Source organism: Cynocephalus volans, chromosome X (assembly GCF_027409185.1).
Source record: "Cynocephalus volans isolate mCynVol1 chromosome X, mCynVol1.pri, whole genome shotgun sequence".
Classification (NCBI taxonomy): domain Eukaryota; kingdom Metazoa; phylum Chordata; class Mammalia; order Dermoptera; family Cynocephalidae; genus Cynocephalus; species Cynocephalus volans.
In genome coordinates this window covers 80,378,315-80,400,273 of record NC_084478.1, presented here as the reverse complement: position 1 = coordinate 80,400,273, position 21,959 = coordinate 80,378,315, and the positions used below count along the sequence as shown (strand labels likewise).

Here is a 21,959-nt window from a genome sequence, read left to right as displayed (position 1 = left end):
GCTCCACTGACCTAATTGATAAATTCAATGGACACTTTTCAGTTCTTATGTTATTCGGCCTCTCTGTTGCATTTTATTTTAGTTTAGTTTTTTTTTTTTTTTTTTTTTTGGTGGCTGGTCAGTACAGGGATCCAAACCCTTGATTTCAGTGTTAAATAATACCATGCTTTAACCAACTGAGCTAACTCTCTGTAGCATTTTAAATACCGATTCTTCCATTCCTCACATTCTCTTCCCCCTCCATCTTCCAGATTACACACTTTCTGACTGCTCCTTTTCTGAACCTTGTTGGTTCTTCTACCTTTGCCCACCCACTAAACGCTGGGGCTTTTCTCCAGAGTTCTGCTGTTGGCCCTGATCTCATCTCCATAACTATCTGCTGTCCATTAGCTAATGACACAACAACCCAGCCTCTCTCCTGAGCTCCACTATTTCTACCTACTTACTGGATGTCTCACAGACATCTCACTCACCAAATTTGATACTTAACTCATTACTTTCTCCAACCCAAAGCTTATTCCTTCCACTACTATTCTCCGCTCCCATCCCTGGTTTCCTAAGACCAAAACCTGGAAGAATTCCGCTCTCTCCTTTGCTCATTACACTCCCAGAAACTCTAGCAACATTTCAGTTCCTCAAATACACCAATCTCTTTTTTTGCCTCAGAGCCTTTGTTCTTGCTGTTCCCTCTGCCTAGAATGATCTTTCCCTGGCTCAATGCAAGGCTGGCTCTTTCTCATCTTCAAGTCTCAGCTAAAATGTCACTTCCTTATTAGAGGCCTTCCTCGTATACCCTGTCTAGAGTAGGGCCACCCTTACCCCAACCCAGCCACAATTACTAATACATCAGCTCCTTTTATTTCTAATAGCTTATTTGTTTACTCTCTTTTCTACTAGAATGTAAGCTCCATAAGGACAAGGATTTATATCCATATTTTTCATTGCTATATCATCAGAGCCCAGAACAGTGCCTGGCACATGGTAGGCACACTATAAACATTTATTGCCTAGATGGGTGAATTCTACATGCCTCCTTATTTCTTGCCTCCCAATAACAATTAGTGGTTGAGTCTACCTCCTGAACATCTCCCAAATCCCATATTCTCCAAGCAAGTTGTCATTGTTTTAGTTGAAGTTCTCATCATTTCTCGCCTGAACTAATACAACAGTCTTGTAACAGGTGCTCTTTCCTCAAGCCTGGCCCCTTCTCTAATACGTTCACTACATTCAGTTCATATATACTCTGAAGCCAGAGTTAATTTCTTTAAAACCAAACCAAATGTAATCACGCCTTTCACCTGTTTAAAATTCTGCATTGTAGCACAGCCTTGTAACACCAAGGTCAAGGGTTCAGTTCCCCATACCAGCCAGCTGTCCCCCTTTGCCCCCTCCAAAAAAATCATAAAATTCGTCATTGTCAAGATCAAGTCCAAACTCTTTACCATGGCCTATAAACCAAACCCTTTGGGGACCAGTTTCATGATCTTCCCTGCCTTCTCCACCTTTCCTCCTACCCTCACCTTCCCTTCCCACATACCCAATTCTTCAATTACCCTGGACTACTTGCAGTTCTCCCAACATTCCATGATGGTTCATGGCTCTGGCTTTTGAACATGTACCTACCTGTCTAAAATATCCTCACTCCACCCCACCTGTCAACCCCCCATTATTCATCCAGATTCAGCTGAAAGGTCTTTTGTGCTGTAAAGCTTTTCCTCACCCTCACCTGTCCTGCCTATACCCTGCAAAGTTGATTACTTTTCAACTTTCTCTCTTCCTTTCACATACTGTATTTTAACTGCATTGACCACACTGTACTCTTAGGTTTTTGCTTCTTTTGTCAGTCTGGCTACCTGTGACACCTGAGGGCAGATGCTGTGTCTCATTCTTCTTTGTACCCTCAATTGCCACATGTAGTAAATGCTGAAATGCTTGTTTTTTAAAAATATGACTAGTAAGGTCATCTTAACCCTTGACTTGGTGTTGTCAGCGCCACACTCTCCCAAGTGAGCCAACCGGCTATCCCTACATAGGGATCTGAACCTGTGGCCTTGGTGTTATCAGCACCACACCCTCCCAAGTGAGCCATGGGCCGGCCCTCTGAAATGCTTATTGAGCAAATGAAAATGAGCAAAAGTTCCCCATACCAGCCAGCTGCCAAAAAAAAAAAAAAAAAAAAAAGCAAAAAAACCTTTTAAGTAACAATCTAAAGTTGTCAAAGTTGTAGTAAAATTAGTATGTTCACACAGGACTGCTGGCAAGATAAACAGGTACAAACTTTTGGAAAGCAATATGACATTACATATCAAAACCCATAAACATCTTTGTAACAGTCAAAAGTGGCTATATCACATTGGAGATTAAGAAAAAAATATAGAAAAGTGGTTGCCTTTGGGGAAAGTGAGTGAAGGAGAAAAGGGAAAGAGTAGGGGAGGGAACCTGCTATTAATTATGGGCTGTTCTAATTTTTTTTAAAACTATTACACAGATAATTTTAAAGAATTATTTTTGACCTTTGGTCTAATAATTCTACACTCAAGAACTGATGCTAGAGAAATAATTCGACAGAAGTAAAAGGTATATGTATGAAGTGTTCATTGCTGTATTACCTAAAATTGAGAAATCTTGGAAACAGTCTAATAACACAATAATAGGGAAATGATTAAGTAAATAAGGAGAAATTAACTCAATAAACTACTAAGCAGCTATTAAAAGTGACCATTTCATAAACCGTGCAGAAACATGGAAGAGAGTTTATAATATAATCTTAGAAAGCATAATATAAAGGGGTTATGTGTAAGTATGATCTAATTTTGAAAAAAATTATATACGTTATATACACACAAATGTGTAAGAACAAGCCTGGAAGCTAGCTAGTCACAAAGCAAGTCAACAATGATTTTCTCTAGATGGTGGGATTATAGGTTTCTATCACCTTCTTTTTGTTTATGTATATAATCTAATTTTCTACGATGAGCAATAATACTTGTACAATAATCATTTCTAAAAGTTTAAAGTTTAAAAAACCTACTTTGTATACCATGACTGCTAACAGATAAAATTATGCAATGGTAGGAACAAAGACTGGGAGGTGATATACAAAATTAAAAATCGTTAATGTGTTAAAGTAATGGGATTATAGGTGACTCATTTTCTTTTACTAAGATTTCTTTTCGATATTTTTTATGATAAAAAGTAATGTTTGTTATAGAAAATTCTTTATAGAAAAATTTGGTTTTGGAGTTTTTTTTTTTTTTTTTTTGGTGGTTGGCCAGTGCAAGGATTCTAACCCTTGACCTTGATGTTACAGCACCATGCTCTGACCAACTGAACTAACCGGCCAGCCTCTCTTTATAGAAAAACTTAAAAAATAAAATGGAAACCACTTTTCATCCCACCATGCAGATATAATCACCGTTACCATTTTCCAGATCTTTCTACACTTATTTTTTCAACAAAATGGTCAGACTTTATTTTGTATACTGCTCGCCTCGCTTAACATTATATCACAAGCATTTTCCCATGTTCCATGTCCATCTTTGTGGCTGTACCTTAATTTAATCCCTTATAATACTCGTTTCCAATTTTTAATATTAAAAATATGCTTTTACATAAATCTTCATATTCACCTCTGATCATTTCCTTAGGATAATTTTTTTAATGGTGTTACTAGATGCAAGGGTATGAAAATTCTTAAGACTCTTGTCTTGATGCAGTGTCGAATAGCTTTCAGCAAAGTTGTACTGTTATACTTCCAAGCTCAGTGTTTTGAAACAGCCCTGTATCCAAATCCTGGCTCTACCATTTATAAATATGTGACCTTAAGAATGTCACTTAATCTCTCTGATCTTCAGTTTTCAGATCTGTAAAAATGGGCATACTACCACCTACCGTCATGGTTATTTTGAGGATTAAAGGAGATAATTTACCAGGTTGAACCATATGAAATTCCCAACATTCAATCATTTTGACCTACAAAAGTGTTTTTCATATGGCTCAACCTAATGCACAAAGCATGATATTTAGCATATTATGTGGTCAATAAATAGTGGCTATTGAAATTATTATGAAAGTGGCATAATAAAAATGAATGGCATCCTTACTGAAACCCCCAAAACATAGAAAAAATAAGCACAAGGGCCAGCCCATGGCTCACTTGGGAGAGTGTGGTGTTGATAACACCAAGGCCACGGGTTCGGATCCCTATATAGGGATGGCCGGTTGGCTTACTTGGGAGAGTGTGGTGCTGACAACACCAAGTCAAGGGTTAAGATCCCCTTGCCGGTCATCTTTTATTAAAAATAAAAAAGAAAGAAAGAAAAAAATAAGCACAGATAAACTTCTAAGAAAAACTTCTGGCCTTTAAAAAAAAAAAAGCAGTGGAGGCCTCCGTGATAAAAGGGAAAAGGGGAAGTAGGGACCAAAACTATGGGGAAAGAGCTGGAGACCACCTGCTCTTTCCCATCTAGATGTGTCTCTTGTAGCTTATATTAAAATGTTCTCACTTTGTGGAAGATGGGAAAGTGCAAATTCCCTAAATTTCAAAAAGGAAAATAAGAAAACCATAAACTATATAAATGAGGAAACTAAAACATAAACTATAGAATAGTAGGTTTCGTGTCCATATTTAGGTATTGGAAATCAGGGAGAAGACAGAAATGCTATAAGCCAGTGCTTCTCAAATTTGGTCTAACAATAAGAATCACCTGGGATGCTTTTAAAACTTGTTTCCAAGCTCACACCCCAGATACACTGAATCCAATTCTAGAGGAGGGGCCTGGAAACCTAAACAGGTACCCTAGGCGATTATGATCATCAGACATCTGGGAAACTGCTGTACTGACACTTTATGGCTTTCAAGATGGTAAAGACAAACCCATAACAAACTCATATGAAAAAATATCAGCTGGGTGATAGTAAGGAAACTATAAACTATAGTTTAGAGTCAAAATGTAAACAATCTATCAAAAATTTATTACTGTGGTGGTCTTAACATATGCCCACAACTTCTTGAATATGTCTCCTTTTAGGAGGTGGAACTTAATTTCCCCTCCTCTTGAGAGTAAGCTTAGTCATTTAGTGACAGTGATTTGCTTCTAAAGGAAAAATAGTAATTTATTAGTGGAGAAACCTGGCAAACAGCTCCTCAACCTAGTGATCAAGGTTAATATCATCAGTAATCAGTCAATGTTAATGTTACGTACCACCTGATATGATGCAATGAGAAAGGCACTTCTGCGATATTCCTCCCCCAAATGCATGGACGCAGTATAATAATGAGAAAAATATCAGACAAATCTAAATTCAGAAACATTCTACAAAATACCTTACTGGTGTTATTCCAAAACATCAAGGTCATTAAAAACAAGGAAAGACCAAGAAACTTTCACAGATTGGAGGAGGCTAAAGGGACGTAATGACTAAATGCAACATGGTATTCTGGATTGAATCCTGGAACAGAAAAAGTACACTAGTGAAAAAAACTAGTAAAATTTGAATGAAGTCTGTAGTTGAATTAAAAAAATCTACACCAATGCTAATTTCTTAGTTTTAATGGAGGTACCACAGTAGGATTAGCTAAAGTTAGAGAAGCCAGGTAAGGGATACAGGGGAACTCTCTATTGTCTTTGCAACTTTCCAGTAAACCTAAAAGTATTTAAAAATAAAACTATTGAAAAAAAATGTAATTTATTAAGCTACATGGCAGGTACACATTTAATGGTTTTATCATTCTTTATATCTAATATATCCTTTATATTCTCTTATACACACAAACTATTTAATAATTTAAAAAACACTAAGGGAAAAAAATGTAAGGGATCTAAAATAAGCCAACTGTGGAAGGGATCTATGAGATTTTTAACACTCCAAATTCAATTAAGTTGATTTGGGATAAGCCTAGGATGGATTGTGTCAGTAGTTGTAAAGCTACAGCAACAGCTACACGACTATGCCAGTTGTCAGGTTGAGGCAATAGCTACGCTAATTGTATGGCTAGGCATTTCATAACTAAAGCCAAAACTTTCATTATTTTAGTTATACCAAGTTTCCATTTGTATTGTCAGGGCTCAGACTCTTCAAACCCATTGTACAGACTGGATCACCAGACCCCTCACACAAAGGTCCATGCTAGGTAATTGGGAAAGATCCTCAGAGCCGTTGGCAGACGACATGAGCTCAGTCCTCAGCAGCAGTAGCAGCTTACAGCAACCTCCAGCAGCAGCGGCCGTTGCAGCCTCCCGGAGGGTCCCTGGCAGCAACAGCCTCCAGTAGCAGTATCAGCGGGTCCCTGGCAGCAACAGCCTCCAGCAGCAGTATCAGCCTCCCCGTGCCCCTCCCCCGGGGGGGGGGGGAGACCCTGATCAGAGCCACTCGTCCTTTATAATTAAGTCATAACCCAGGACACCTGGGTGCACATGTGCAATTACATTAGACAATAACTAAGGAACACCCAGGCGCATGTGCCTATTTACATCAAATGTTCCGCAAGATTCTGAACATCTGAGGGGCCCTGATCATTTTCCTTCACTTTCCTTACAGTAGGTAAGCAGCTTTTATTTTAGCAACTATGTATCTGATGAAATGATGTATTGATAGACTAAGGATAGTCTGCATGTCATTAGATAAGTCCACAGTAGAGGCCAAATTCATCAATATTCACCAGCACTGTCTAGGGAGGAGATGTTCTGGTATGAAATCCATCCCTTTAGAGAAGATGGGTATGTGAGGTTATCACAGCTTTATGATATCAGGCATTAAATCAGCCAACCTAACAACCAGACATTATGTGCCTCCTGATATGATGCAATAGGAAGCATACACCATCACTTATGAAGCATCTTGCTCTCCCACCAAATAAAAATTTTAAACTGAATCTAATCAAGTCTCCAGGTATAACTGTCCATTGACAGGATATACAGGAGATAGAAAAATATCAGGGATGCAAGTAGCCATACTGTGAGAAATCCAAAGTGACCTGGTTTCCTCAAGAAATAAATGCCATTAAAAAAAAAGAATTAGAAAAGAAAAAGAGGGGTGGAACTGTTAAAAATTAGAAAAGACTTAGACATATGAACCAAAAACAATGTTTGGATCCTGATTCCAACCAGCCAAATGTGTAAAGACATTTTTTTTGAGACAAGGAAATTTGAACATAGACTGGATATTAGATAGTATTAGATTATTGCTTCTTTTGATAAGTGTCATAATGGTAGAGGAGTTATTTTAAGTTTTTATCTGGAAGAGACACATACTGAAGAATTTACTGGTAAAATATGACATCTGGGATTTATTTAAAAATACTACAGCACCTCTCCAAAAAAAGGGACAGATGAAAGAAGACTGGCAAAATGTTGAGAATTGTTAAACCTAGATGAGGGATTCATGAGGGTTCATTATACTTTACGTGTGTGTTTGAAATTTTTTCATGGTAAAAGGTAAAAATAAAATCGAACTCACTGCCTTGGTTCTGATTTTCTCACTGAACAATATTCTGATTACAATGTCTTCTCATGTACATTTGTCAACTAGGAGAGAATGTGTTGATGAACAAATATGAGTACTTGCCTATTTGTTAAATTTCTCATTGTAGATTATTAGTAAATTAGTAAATGTTATATCAGTTTGATTTAGAATTTAGACATAACTTCTGATTGGTGAGACTTGAGATGATGGGCTAGGATGAATGCTACCAGTGGTCAACTAACTGGGTGGCCAACTGGTCTTCCTTGAGTGGACATACTACTTTCAACAGTTTTGCATTCACTATTTTACCAGCATGCCCTGCTTTTCTACTTGAACTGCGACATTGGTAGCTTGTTATTTAGGAATTGATAAACTGTGGAATTAGAACAAGGGAAGGCCCACCTCCCTTCTCCTAAACTATTATTATTATTAAGTATATGTAATAATAAAATAGTTAACACTTATTGAGTGCTTACTATGTGCCAGACATTATCCTAAGCACTTCACAATATATTATTTCATTTAATCTTTACAACAATCCTATTATCTAATGCCCAGGGGACTTGCCTAAAGAACCAGAGTTTGAACACATCATCTAAGAGGTAAGAAGTACTCCCCCACTACCACCCCCACACACACCCCCCATGATAATCTAGAACCTTTGTTTACTGTGAAAGCTTATCTTAAACACCCAGATGTGTTGGGGGAACAAAGAAAGAAAGAAACAAAAGGTCTGGTTTAAAATCTTGACCACATGGTCATAATATGTGCCCAGCACTATACTAACATCACCTTAAAAAATAGGCAGAATAAAAATTTAGGATAAAGAAATTTAGGAAGTCAAGTTGTCTAAAATAAACAGCTTCTGATACACTTACTACTGATATATTTTCTTCTCATACACTTTACAGTTGGAGGAATTGAAACAGTATCCCTGGCACCCTAGCAATCCTCATCTCTCACTTTTTCCTTACTAAGTATTTAACTGTTTCTCTAGTTTTGACCATTCATTTGCTTCCAATTTTTCAATATAGCCTTTTCCTTCCCTTAAAGTATTCCTGATTTCACAGGAAAAAGAAAACACAGGAAGAGAGAGTAATTTTGTAATCATTGATATGACATGCTCTCCGCCTATTAAGATGTAATTTAATTCTGATTACTCTGCTATTTGACCACTTCTTACATATACAAGGCATCTTCAAAGGTTCATGGAAAGATCTATATTATCTTTTAATTCTATTTTTCCACAAACTCTGAAATACCCTTGTACTATAGGATAACTGAGTGAAATTTTTGGTTGATGGAAGGTCTTATTTGTAATATATGTGATAGAGTCACAAACACAGAAGGATATATGTGCATTTTAATTTTATTGTAAATCAGGATGAATAGATATTTTTTTTAAAATTGAAAAGCTATAATACGGCGTTGAGCGAAAACAATGGATTCCAAATCCCCAAAACGTGGAAAATTCGAACCTATATAGGCAAAATTTAACAGAAATGATTTTGAAAGTCTATATCCATTTAAACCAACTTGCAGAATTTATAATTTATATGCAATTTTCAACATCAGTTAAAATATTAAGATCGATTTATTATTTTAAAAAACCTTGATTATTAAGTGATCATGAACCAAAAAGCAAAGGATAAACCTGAAATATGATATACTTGATAATTTAAAAAATTATGACTGTATTTAAAGTACTTATGTTTATCAAAGGATTATTAATAATGTTGCTGCTATTACTTTAGGGACTATCTGCATCAGAATTACAGGTATGCACATTCCAAGCCCAGGAACAGAAATTTACAATAGGCAGTTCCTACCCCATTTTGATGCACACTAGTATAAGAACAGCTGATACAGAGGATAACATCAACTTGGGAATGTTGCTAGATCAAGAGTTTCCCAAACTTCCCGAGATTCATGGGCCATCTGTACAATTTATAGACTAGCACTCTTCTCCACTAGATATTCTGACTCAAGAGAGCTGAACTGGGGCCTAGGAATCATTTCTTAACAAGCACACCAGTTGTTTATCTTCAGAGTTGGGGGGAAGGGAAAAGTTAGATTACTATATTTAGCAAATATTCTACTATAATTCCTAAGACTCTGGAATTGCAAAAGCTTAAACTGCCAACAGAAAAATTGGCTGTTTTCACATTGATTTGGAAATGCAAAACTGAGGTCACCTTCCCAGGCTCTACCCTACTCCTATTGAAAAATTTACCACTACTTAGAATAAAGACAAAACTTCTTAATAGGGTCTATAATACCCACAGGCATAGTTGGCCCCCTTCCTTCTGTGTATATATATACCAGTAATACTCATCTTTCGGCCCTTAATTTAAAGGTAGTCCTTCTCTAGTCCGAGGCTAATCTCTCAACCTGTGTGACCCTGAACAAGATTCCTCATTTGTAAAGCGGGAATAATAATATCCATCTCATAGATAGCTCAGGATTAAATAAGGTCAGGTAAACAGAGCTCTCTGCAGAAAGGCTGGAACAGTGACTGATAGCTATTATTTCATCAAATCAAGCTCCTAGAAACTGTTTCTACTTCTCACATTCAATTTTTTTTTCTTCCTCACATTCATTCTTCAACCTGCTTGCCATCTGACTTCTGCACCCATTACTCCAGTTTGCAGGCTCACCAATTGCTAAATCCAAAAGACAAATTTCAGTCCTTGTCTGATTGACATTTTTGCTGACCATTCCATCCTTTGAAACTTCCCTCCCTTGGCTTCCCCCAAAACAGTGTATCCTGGTTTCCACATAGTTCTCTGGCCAGTCTTTAAAAAAAAAAAAAAAAAAAAAAAGTTTTGAGGCTGGCCAGTTAGCTCAGTTGGTTAGAGACTAGTGTTATAATACCAAGGTCTAAGGGTTCAGATCCCTGAACCAGCCAGCTGCCAAAAAGAAAAAAAAAAAAAGGTTTTAACTTTACAGAAGTAATACATGGATATTTATTTATATGCCAATGACAGCTACTCAGCAAATCTTCCCTGACCACTGAATTTAGCAACTTCACCCCACACCCTCTCATATCACTTTTATTTTCTTCACGGTATGTCTCACTCTTATTGCTTTTTGTCCACCTCTCCCATTAAATTCTAGACTCATTGAGGGAAGGGACTGTGTTTTATCCATTGATGTATTCAGAGCATCTAGAATAACTCCTGGTACCCACTAGACTCAATTAATATTTACTAACTGAAATGTCCCCGACATCTAATCAGTCACCAAGTCTTATAGAGTCTACCTCCTAAATTCTCTTAAATCTCTACCCACTGTTCTTGCCTTACAATTGATTCATATCTTGCCTAAATGACTACCACACCATCTCCAGTACTGTTCTCCTATAATCCACATTCTGAATTGCTGCTAAAGGGATCCAAGCCCTTCAATGGGTTCCTACTGCCTTTAGGATAAAGTCGAAATTCTTTAGCAAAGCATACAGAGCTCTCCAGGATCTGGACCCTGGCTAATTCTACAGTTTCAGTTCTTGCTGGCCCCTTCCATGTGAACCATGCTCTAACCATCCATAACTATTTACACTCACATGCTCTCTTTCTCTGCCTAAATTGATACCCACTGCCCACCCCCAAAGCATTCTTTGCCTGGCTAAGTCATACTAGTCATCTCTGGGAAGGTCTCCCTTTGCTCCAGAGTTGGGGTTAAATGTCTTCCTCTGTACCTTCAAAATATATACTGTATATATTTTATCATTTCACTTATCATACTCTTGAGTGGGCTTATCCAACACTAGACTGTGAGCTGTAATCACAGCAGCCAGCATAGTGCTTGGTACACCAATCTCTCTCTTACAACCAGATCTTCACCCTAGATGGCTTTACCTTTTCCGCTTCTACAGCCTGAGAGCTGTGTTACTAAGTACCTCTGGAGAAAAATCACACAATAAATTGGTAACATTTAAACTAACTTGTGCACTAAATACTCAGTGATCCTTTTATGGATTCTTAGCCAGCTCCAGCTCTCATTTTCCTCAGTGACCACTGAAAAATAAAAAAACAAAAATGCTTAAATAGAAGGGTTTAAAGTAAAAACAATGAGCCCCCACCTCGTTATACCTCATTCCTAGAAGTGTTAACAGTCTAAAGTGCATCTTGCCCAATCTTTTCTGTGAGTATGCAAACATGGATTTACATCCTTTGTCCCCCAGATAAATGAAATCAAACCCTATCTACTATTCTATGACTTTTTTTCAAGAGTACCTTTTCACACTAGCACATATAGGTTTTCCTCATTCTTTTAACAGCTTGTTTTTTCACTGAATGGGCATACTCAACCCCTCTGCTACTGAAGGACATTTAGCTTGTTTCCAGTTTCTCGTTATCCCCCTCTGCAGTTAAAACAATTTATTCAAGCCCCCATCCCATTTTCACTTTTGTCACAAGGATGATCTTACTTATTTTTCAGAGGAAACTGAAACTATGAAGTGTGAACTCCAATTTCCTACCTCCTGTATCTCCACATTGATCTATAACTGCATTCATTCTTTTCTCTATCTCAGGGGAAGAGATCTCTCCTCATAAGGCAAACTTCTGTTAGCTAACATCTCGTTTTCACAGGTCCTTCCAACAATTATCCTCTTGTTTTTTCCAACCCCCCCTTCTCTTGCTATCTTCCCCTAAGCCTATGTAAGCATACTTACTTGTCTTCCTTAAGACTCTCCCTCTTTCATTCACAGCCTAGCTTCTTGAAAGAGTACTCTATGATTTCTACTATCACTTCCTCACCTCCCATATGTTCCTCACCCTGCTGCCAGCTGAATTCCAATCTCACTACTCTGCTAAAACTGCTTTTGCTAGTCAGATCACCTGTGAGTTGCCAAATCCAAACGCTCTCTCAGGCCTGATTTTATTTTTCTGTGGTATGTCTTTTTTTTTTTTCTTCCTTAAAACCCCTTCCCTAGTTTGAGAAGTATCACTTTTCAGGTTTTTTATGTCTGACTGTCCCTAAATATTGGTCTTCTCCAGGATTCTGTCCTCCATGCTTTTTGGACTCTACACATGCTTTCTGGATGATCTCACCTACTCCCAAAGTTGCACAAATCCTAAGCTTTGTACCCTACGTATCATGGTCCAAACAGAACTTACCTGTTTCCCCTACCTTCCACCCTCAACCTGTTCAGTGAGTGGCATCACCATTTACCCAGTTACATAGATAAAAAACCTAGCTTCCACTCCCTCTTGCGTTCCATTATCCAGTCAGCAAGATACACCTCTCATTCCATCCCTACCACCAATGCCTCAGTCACAGTTTAGGCCTCCATTTCTCATCTGACATCACCCCTCCCCACTCTATCCATTTTCATACTGCTTGCCATAGTGATTACTCTAAAATGAGCATTTGATTTTGAGCTTGTAATCACTATGCTACATGTTTCCTATATTCCAGATATCCAGAACTACTTGTAGTTCCACGAACATATTTCATACTCCTAAGCATTCTGTTCCCTCTGCTTAGAGTGCTCTCCTACCTCTATGACTGTCTGGTAAACTCCTCCCTACTCTTCCATGATTTACCTGTTAAGGGTCTCCACTGTGAAGCATTCCTGTCCTTACTCCATATGCAGAGTCGAGAACTCCTACCTCTCACCATGGAACCTTGTAAATATTTACTGCAATGATCACGTTTTACTAAACTTAATTATTTACATATCTATCTCTCATTCTAGACCTTTTGTTCCTTGCAACCAGAAACCACACTTTACTTCCGTATCAGCGTCTGGCAAACTGCTTGATAAAAATAGGTGGTTTGATAAATGTTGAAATGAATGAGTATCATATACCACCCAATCTCCCAAACCAAAATTCTGGAAGCCATTTTTCATTCTTCATTCTCCACCCCCAAATGTCAATTAGTCATCAAGTCCTATTGATTCTATCCCCTAAAGATTTCTCAATCCACCCTCCTCCTCCCCATTCCAATGTCACAGCCCTAGTTCGGTCTCCATTCCCCCTTACTTGAATTTGCTCCCCTCCAAACCATTCTCCACACCACCACTGGAATTTTTTTTTAAAGTTTTATTACAAAAATAATACACACATGTAAAAAACTCAAATACAGAAATAAAAGCATAATACCCCACCCAGTATATATATAACCACAGAAACCCCCTCCCCTCCAATCCCATTCCCCATCCATTGTGAAGTTTAGCATATATCCTTTTAGACCTTTTCCTTTGCATATAAGAGTATATATAAACACACATAAATATACACACATGGTTTTGTCTTTACAAAAATGGGATCACACGTTTGTTACATGATTCTTCAATTTCTTCATTCATTCAATACACAGAAAATTTCTAAAACACAAATCTGATTATATCACTCCTCTAAAGCTCATTTCCCAAAATATAAAATTCACATGCATTAGCATCAAATACAAAGCTCTTGATAATATGCTTCCTGCCCATCTTTCAGTATCATCTCTAGCCATTCCAGCATTAAAGGACTGGAACATAAACCACTTTAAATCCTTTCTGGAGCAAGGCAGGTACAAACAAACAAACAAACAAACTAGGAACACACTCTGCCATTTCTAGACTTTTCACTTCATGTTACACTCTGCTTGGACTTTTCCATCTGGCAAGCTCTGACTAATTCTTCAACAATCAGCTTAAAAATTACCACTAGGAAGACTTCCCTGACTTTTTTTTCAGACATAACCACTCCTCTACTTTCCCCTACACTTTATAGCTAGCTTCTTGATTGCACTTATCTCACAGTACTGTAATGATTTATTAACATGTTTTGAATTCCACCCTCCCTCCCCCAACTTGATGGTGAGCTCTTTGGGTAAAAGAGATGTGTCTTATTTACCTTTGCATCCCAAGGATCTGATAAGAGTGCTTATCATGGAGCAGATGCTCAGTAACATATCTGTTGAGGATTTTATAATTCTAGGAACATTTACTGAGTACCTACTATACACAGAACCATATCCTAAGCATGAAAAGAAACAGAAGACACAGTTTTGCCCTAAGGAACTCTTACCATTTTTCTACCATTTCCCCTGGGGGGGAGGGAAAGAACACATTTATATAGCAACATATCATTTCTGACATACAGGCTGTTTCAAAGATTTATAGTCATCTGCCTCGAATCCATTTAGGAACAAGGCATTATATAATCAAATAAATAATAATGGATAATTTGTCCAATAGATTTGTTAAGTGTGCACAGAGTCCACCAGAACCCAATTCTCTGTCCCAGCGGGTGGTGGTGGTGGTGGGGGGTGTCTCTCACCTGTTCCAGCCTGCAAATTAGAAAACTGAGACGATACCATGCTTGAAAAATTGCTAATACATTAAGAGGACATAAAGTTATTAGTCCTTTCATAATTTCTCCTCCTTCCCCAGGGAAAAATGACACCAAGGGCAATAAATGGAGTTAAAAGGGCACTGGAGACAAATGTGCTGTCTCCTCTTTTGGGTAGTGGTAGGGGGAAGGGGTATGCTTTGTTTTAAATCAAAGGGTGACATTGCCCCAGGAAGATCAGTAGAAGTGATTTATTATCATTTACTTACTATTTTTTTTAAAGGCTAAGGTGTTAATCTGGTGATTTCAGGATCAGACACTGTACAAATATAAACAAATTGGGGAAAGGTGAACCACCTAGGCTGAAGAACAAGGAAGGCTGACCAAGGAGGCCCAAAGGAAGCCTCATTCATCAGAGTCCAAGTCACTGTCCCCAGTAATGGAGTGGAAATCCTCACTGTCCTCCTCGTCCTCTGACAGGTGGACCTGGCTTAGTACGCTCGGCCCAGAGCGCTGCTCTTCCTCCTCCTCATCTTCTTCCTCCTCTGATACCTCATACCCACCGATGCTGCTGAAGCTTGTGTCTTGGGTGTTCGACTTGGGATCAGGCTCCTCATAGCTCCCATAACTGAGAAGAGAAACATGTCATCTCTCAAGCTCGGGCACCATCCTCTAGCTGACCATTCCCATTCTCAGTACCACCAAGGGATCAGCCCATCTCACCTCCCCTGGACACTAAAGTGACCGGTTCTGGACTGTTCTACATGTCCCCAAGAGAAAAAGTGATCCTGTTCAAAAACATCAACTTGCCAACTTCATATACACAAGAACCTGAATGAAACAAACTCCCCTATACCTGAACAACGCACGCTGCCAGCTTACACGACCATAAATGCTCGGACAGCCTCACGGTTTCATCTACCACTTGCACTTTCACTCACCTACGTATCCAACTAGTCAATAGTCCTGAATATTCTTTCTTTAATCTATCTCGTCTCTATCACCACCTTTCCATTCTCTACTCTGCCTGCCATGGCTTAGTCCTTTGGTATCTCTGGCCTGCACTACTGAAATAAGTTTTCATACCTCCAGTCTTGCTTTCCTCCAATTAATTCTTCATACTTCTGCCAGAGTGCTCTTTATTTTTTGTTTGTTTGTTTATTCTTAAATTTTACTTAAAAAAAAAAAAATCACACGAGTAATGCACGTTTACTGGTTTAAAAAATAGTTAGAACATACACCAGAAAAAAAAAAAAATCACCAATAACATCACCATCCAGAGATAACCTTTTGGTTTATGACCTTCCAAATTTTTTTCTATGCACTTTAGACATTTCAACATTTTTTTATTTACAAAATTGGGATATTCTACATATTCTCCAGGAATCTTTTTTTTTTAACTAATGATTATATAATGAACATCTTTTTGTGTCAATAAACATACACCTATAGCATAATTTTAATAGCTGCATGGTATTCCACTGTACGGCTGTAACATAATTTAACAGTCTCTCACTAAGACATTTAAGCTAGCTCCAATTTTTACTATTAGAAACAATGGTGTTACAAACATCCTTACACAAACATCTTCATGAAAGTGTTTTATTATTCCCAGAGAATAAATTCCTAGATATGAAACTTTTGGGCCAAAGGGGATGCACATTTAAAATTTTTTTGATTTATAATCATACATCACTAAACCTCTCTCCCATCCACCCCATTTTATCAATTTATATTACCACCAGTAGTTTGAGAATGTCTTTTTACCCTCACACCCTTTCTGACACTGGGCATTATCATTCATTTTAATCTCCACCAATCAGATAGGTAAAAATGGCACTTCATTGTTGTATTGCATTTCTTTGATTATTAGGTGATGGAGTATGGATGTGTTGTCCCCTCCAAAACTCACGTGGAAATCTGATCACCAATGTGGCAGTGCTGGAAGATGTTTTGAGTCATGGGGGTGGATCCCTCATGAATGGATTAATGCTCTCCCCAGGTGGGGGATTAATGAGTTTTTGCTCTATTAGTTCCCGCAAGAGCTGGTTGTTTAAAAAGACCCCAACACCTCCTCTCTCTCTCACTTCCTCTTGCCATGTGATCTGCTTGTACCTGCCGGCTGCCTGCCGCTTTCCACCATGAACAGAAGCAGCCTGAGGCCCGTGCCAAATGCAGCTGCCCCAGAGTTGTAAGCCAAATAAATCTCCATTTTTTACAAATTACCCAGTCTCAGGTACTCTGTTATAGCAACACAATCATACTAACACAGAAAATTGGTACCAAGGAGTGGGGTGTTGCTATACAGATACCTGAAAATGTGGATGCAGCTTTGGAACTGGGTAATGGGGCAAAGGTTGGAGGAGTTTGGAGGACTTAGAAGACAAAAAGATGAGGGAAAGTTTGGAACATTTTAGAGATTGGCTAAATGGTTGTGACCAGAATGTAGATAGAAACGTGGACAGTAAAGACCATGCGGATGATGAGGTCTCAGATAGAAGTGAGAAATTTATCAGGAACTGGACAAAAGATAACCCTTGCTACACCATAGCAAGGAATTTGGCTGCATTGTGTCCATGCCCTTGGACTTTGTGGAAGGTGGGACTTAAGAGCTGTGAACCGGAATGTTTGGCAGAAGAAATTTCCAAGCAGCAAAGCATTAAGGAAGCTGCATTTTTACTTTTAACAGCCTGCTCTGAGTTATGGCAGCAAAGGCATGATGTAAAGCCAGAATGTAAAAGGGAAGCAGAGCGTAAAGATTTGGAAAATTTGCAGCCTGGCCATACAGTAGAGAAGCGGAGAGCCGGAAAAAAATGCAAGGGTGAAGCAGATAAACTGGTTGTGAAAGACATTAGCTTGGTGGTGAGGCAGCCAGATGCTAATAACCAGGACAATGGGAAAAAGACCCGGAAGGCATTTCAGAAGTCTGGAAGGGTGCCTTACCCATCACAGGCCCTGAGACCTAGAAGAACTGAGTTGTCCAGGAGGATGGACCTGGGGTGCAGCTGCCCTTGGGAACCTGCTCTCTGCACCCCAGCTGCTCTGGCTGGAGCAGCCCTGCCTCAAATGGCTGCCCCAAGTGTGGTTTGTGCAGCAGCTCTGGTGAGTTTAAGCCTGAAACCTCAGTGGCTTCCACATTGTGTTCAGTCTGCAGGCCGGCAGGATGTGAGAGCAGTGGAGATGTGGCAGCCTCCACCCAGATTTCAGAGGATGTATGGAAAAGCCTGGGGACCCAGGCAGAGACCTGCCGCAGGGGCGGAGCCACTGCAGAGGCCATCTACTAGAGCAATGCCAAGCAAGAAGGTGGGGTCAGATCCCCCCCAGAGAGCCCACAGCAGGGAAATGTCTAGTAGAGCCAAAGCAGCAGGGCTGCTGCCAGGACCCCAGAACTGCAGGGTAATGTGCAACGCAGTCCTGGAAAAGCAACAGGCACCAGCACAGCCCACTGGGCTGTGCCCGGCAGAGCTGTGGGAGTGAAGCTGCCCGAGGCTTTGGGGGCCCAGATGCCCCATTGTGCCCAGGATACAGGACTTGGAGTCAAAGATTATTTTGGAGTTTTAAGACATTATGTCTGCCCTGCTGGGTTTCGGACTTGCTTGGGGCCTGTTTCTCCTTTCTTCTGGCCTATTTCTTCCTTTTGGAATGGGAATGTATACCCAATATCTGTTCCACCATTGTTTCTTGGGAGCAGATAAATTTGGTTTTGTTTTTACAGGTTCACAGCTGGAAGAACTTTTGCTTTTGGTCTCAGATGAGACTGGACTTTTAAGTTGGTGCTGGAGAAACCTGAGACTTTTGGGACTGTTGGGATGAAATAATTGTATTTTGTATGTGAGTGACATGAGTTTTGGAGGGCCAGGGGCGGAATGATGGATTTTGGATGTGTTGTCCCCTCCAAAACTCACGAGGAAATCTGATTACCGATGTGGCAGTGCTGGAAGCTATTTTGAGTTATGGGGGTGGATCCCTTATGAATGGATTAATGTTCTCCCCAGATGGGGGGATTAATAAGTCAGTTTGTGCTCTATTAGTTCCCACGAGAGCTAGTTGTTTAAAGACCCTGGCACCTCCTCTCTCTCTCTCTTTTGCTTCCTCTCGCCATGTGATCTGCTTGTACCTGCCAGCTGCCTGCCACTTTCTGCCATGAAGAGAAGCAGCCTGAGGCCCGTGTCAGATGCAGCTGCCCAAGAATCGTAAGCCAAATAAATTTCCATTTTTTATAAATTACCAGTCTTAGGTATGCTGTTATAGCAACACAAACGGACTATTACATTAGGGAAGTTATTTTTTCATATATTTATTGGCCGTTTGCATTTCTTTTGTGAATTATTAGTTCATGTCTTTTGCCCATTTTTCTTCTGGAGCATGGAGCAATCTTCCTAAAATGTAAATCTGATGATACTACTCTTATTCAATGCCTGCCCCAAATCTTCAGCTTCTTCATGATTTGGTCCTTACCTACCTCTTTAAATCATTTCTATCACATGAATCATGATCTTACATGGATCAATCAAAAGCTCCAGGCACGATGAACTACTAGTGTTTTCTAAAGTGATTCATGCTTCTGTGTCTTCACATATGCTATTCCTGGTCTCTGGTATGCCCTTGCTTTCTTCTTCATCTAGCTAATTACTATTCATATTAGGCTCAGTTTCCTTCTCTAACTAGCCCCCCCTCACACTCCTACATAAGTCCTAGAAAAATCCTGTGGTTGACTGTCACAGCACTTTTCATGTTACACTGTGATTGCTGGTTTGCATGTTTTAAGGTTTCCTGCTAGACTGAACTCCTTGAAGGAACGGACCACATCTTAGGTGTTTTTGTACTTATGAGAAATATTTGCTGAATGAATAAATAAATAAAAACCTCTGCTTGCTGGCTAGATGTATCCTACATACACTAAATCCAACATGTCCAAAGCCAAATTCATTTTTTCCCTCCTTTCCTACCCCATCTAATACCTGTTCTTCCTCTTTACTATCTCAGTGACATTCCCATTGGTTATTTTTGTGGCCTCCTTACCTCCTAAATCCAATTGATCTACCTTCTAAATAGCTCTTGAATATGTCCCTTCATTTCCCCCTCCTCTGGACAGATCCCCATTGATATTCTTTTATCATCTGTCCCACACTGCCCTAAGAGTTATTTAATATACAAATTTGATGTTACTCCCTTCTCCTTAAAGTGATGAATCTTATTACCCACAGGATAAAATCCAAATGTCTTAGCATGCCATTTAAGGTCCTCTACAATATAATCCTTTGCTAATTCTGGAGCCTCAACTCCCTAACAACCTCCCTTTGCTCTGGAACATACTTTATATTTCTGTGCCTTTAAACATACTGTCCCATCTATAAAGATCTCCCCACCTGCTGCCACAATATCTACTTAGTAGACTCCTATTCATTCTTTAAGGCCCAGTTCAAAATTTCCCTCATCTGTAAAACTTTCCCTTATTACTCCAAGCAGAGTGAGCCACTCCCTCCTCGGTGGTGCCTTGGCACTTTGTGTACTACTTATACTACAGCACTTATCATCACATTATATTTGCAATGATTTGTTTGTGTCAGTCTCTTCCACCAGACTGTGAACTCCTCAAGGGCAGGATATGTTTTGGTCCTCTGTGCATCCCCAGGGCCTAGCACACTGCCTGGCCCTAGTAGGTGCTCAAAAAATGTTTGATGGATGAAAGTAATCTGCTGCTGAGCCCTTTGACATCATAGCTGGGCACCGATGCCACAGCCCTGTAGCATGTTGCTGCCGATTACCTGATGTTGCTATCCTCCAAACCATGGGAAGCCTCCCCACCGTCTCCCTCATAGGACATCATGCTTTCTTCATTTTCCATGCCCATCCTTGTGTTCTCCTGAAGCATGCGGGGCTGTTTGGGTCTTATCCCACCAGATCCAACATCAGAGTCACTTCCACTTTCACTCAGCTGGATAGCTACAGAAAAAGACAGATCATGGTTCATCAAGAGATAAACTTGAAAGAATTAACATCTTTGGCTTAGTCTTCCAAAAGCAGTCACTCTCACATCTACATAGGCATCTATCTTGCCTATATTCCTCACTTCAGAGGCCTCCCTTCTAACTGCCTAAGGTCAACAGTGGCAAGATCTGTAGTTTAGAAACTGAATCCAAATAATAATTTCCTTTCTCCATCTCAGTCCAACTTATCTGTTTTTTTCCTAACATCTCCTCCTAAACTTTTTCCTCTGCCACTGCCATTAATCCATAAAACATGCCAAAACAGGATGTCTTTTAATTTTCTTTCCCTGTTGCCACACTTAATACTTTGTTCTCATCTTTAGCAAGTATCCAAATCAAAGCTGCTACTTAGGTATTGCCTTTTCCACTGTTGTCTTCTGCATCTCCTGAATTGTTTCTTTACTTCCTCTACAGCTCACGAATATGATCAACCTATGAGAGAGTGCTCAGTACTCTCAGGGTCTCTTAACAGGACTTTGATAAGGGAGGCAGCTTCTGATAACAGCATATGTGGCCAACAACTTCCTATCCAGTACTGAGGGTGCTACAGTGAGCTACATAGGAACAGAAGCAAAGTAGAAAGACTTACCAGAGAAAGGATTATCTCCTTCTTCATCACTCCCACCATCTTCCTCATCATCTTCTCCTTCAGACATAAGCAAATCCTCATACAGGACACTGGCTTGAGGCTGTTGCACAGCTCCTTCCTCTTCATCTGCAAGATCACCATCTCCATTTTCACCTTCCTGAATAAGACCAATTGTGGGTCATATTTCCATCAACTGACCAAGCAAGAGACCAAAAGCTACCACTAGCCCCCACCCCCACCCCTGTTGCCTCATAAGAAGTTAAGTAATTTTGGTGGATAGAGTTATTTAGCTGGTTACAAGGATTAAAGGCAGATTGGAGCTCACTATGGAGACCCCCCGATATCACTTTGGGATTTGGCCTGTCCTGACCTATTGAGGCTCCTATCATACAAGGGTATAATATACATAAGCTTTCTGTAAGCATACTCACTGGGGCTGGAGTCTTAGGTTTCCCATCCTCCTCATCATCATACCCTTCAATATCTACATCAGAGTCTTCCTCGCCCAGCCTACCTCGGCCCTGGTGCATCTGAGTAAGAAACACAAATAGCACATCATTGAGGGACGTGCCTGTAGGAGGAGTTAACCAAGGGGTCTCAATCAGGATGGATGCTCCTCCCCGACAT

At 39.6% G+C, this 21,959-nt stretch overlaps 1 protein-coding gene across 5 annotated transcripts in view; it reads right to left on the bottom strand.

Annotated features, from left to right (window-relative positions):
* The window catches only part of TAF1 (TATA-box binding protein associated factor 1), a 132,276-nt gene that overhangs the window by 46,704 nt on the left and 63,613 nt on the right, over window positions 1-21,959 (bottom strand). For 4 of the 5 annotated variants that reach the window (XM_063083860.1, XM_063083862.1, XM_063083861.1 and 1 more), the window contains 4 exons: window positions 21,764-21,862; window positions 21,333-21,489; window positions 20,522-20,699; window positions 13,618-15,381 (listed from right to left, as the gene is read on the bottom strand). In XM_063083860.1, the coding sequence (XP_062939930.1) occupies window positions 15,159-15,381; window positions 20,522-20,699; window positions 21,333-21,489; window positions 21,764-21,862 (657 nt within the window). In that variant the 3' untranslated portion in view covers window positions 13,618-15,158. Of the gene's footprint in view, window positions 1-13,617; window positions 15,382-20,521; window positions 20,700-21,332; window positions 21,490-21,763; window positions 21,863-21,959 lie in introns of those variants that run through there. The other variant, XR_010022386.1, reaches the window with a different exon arrangement.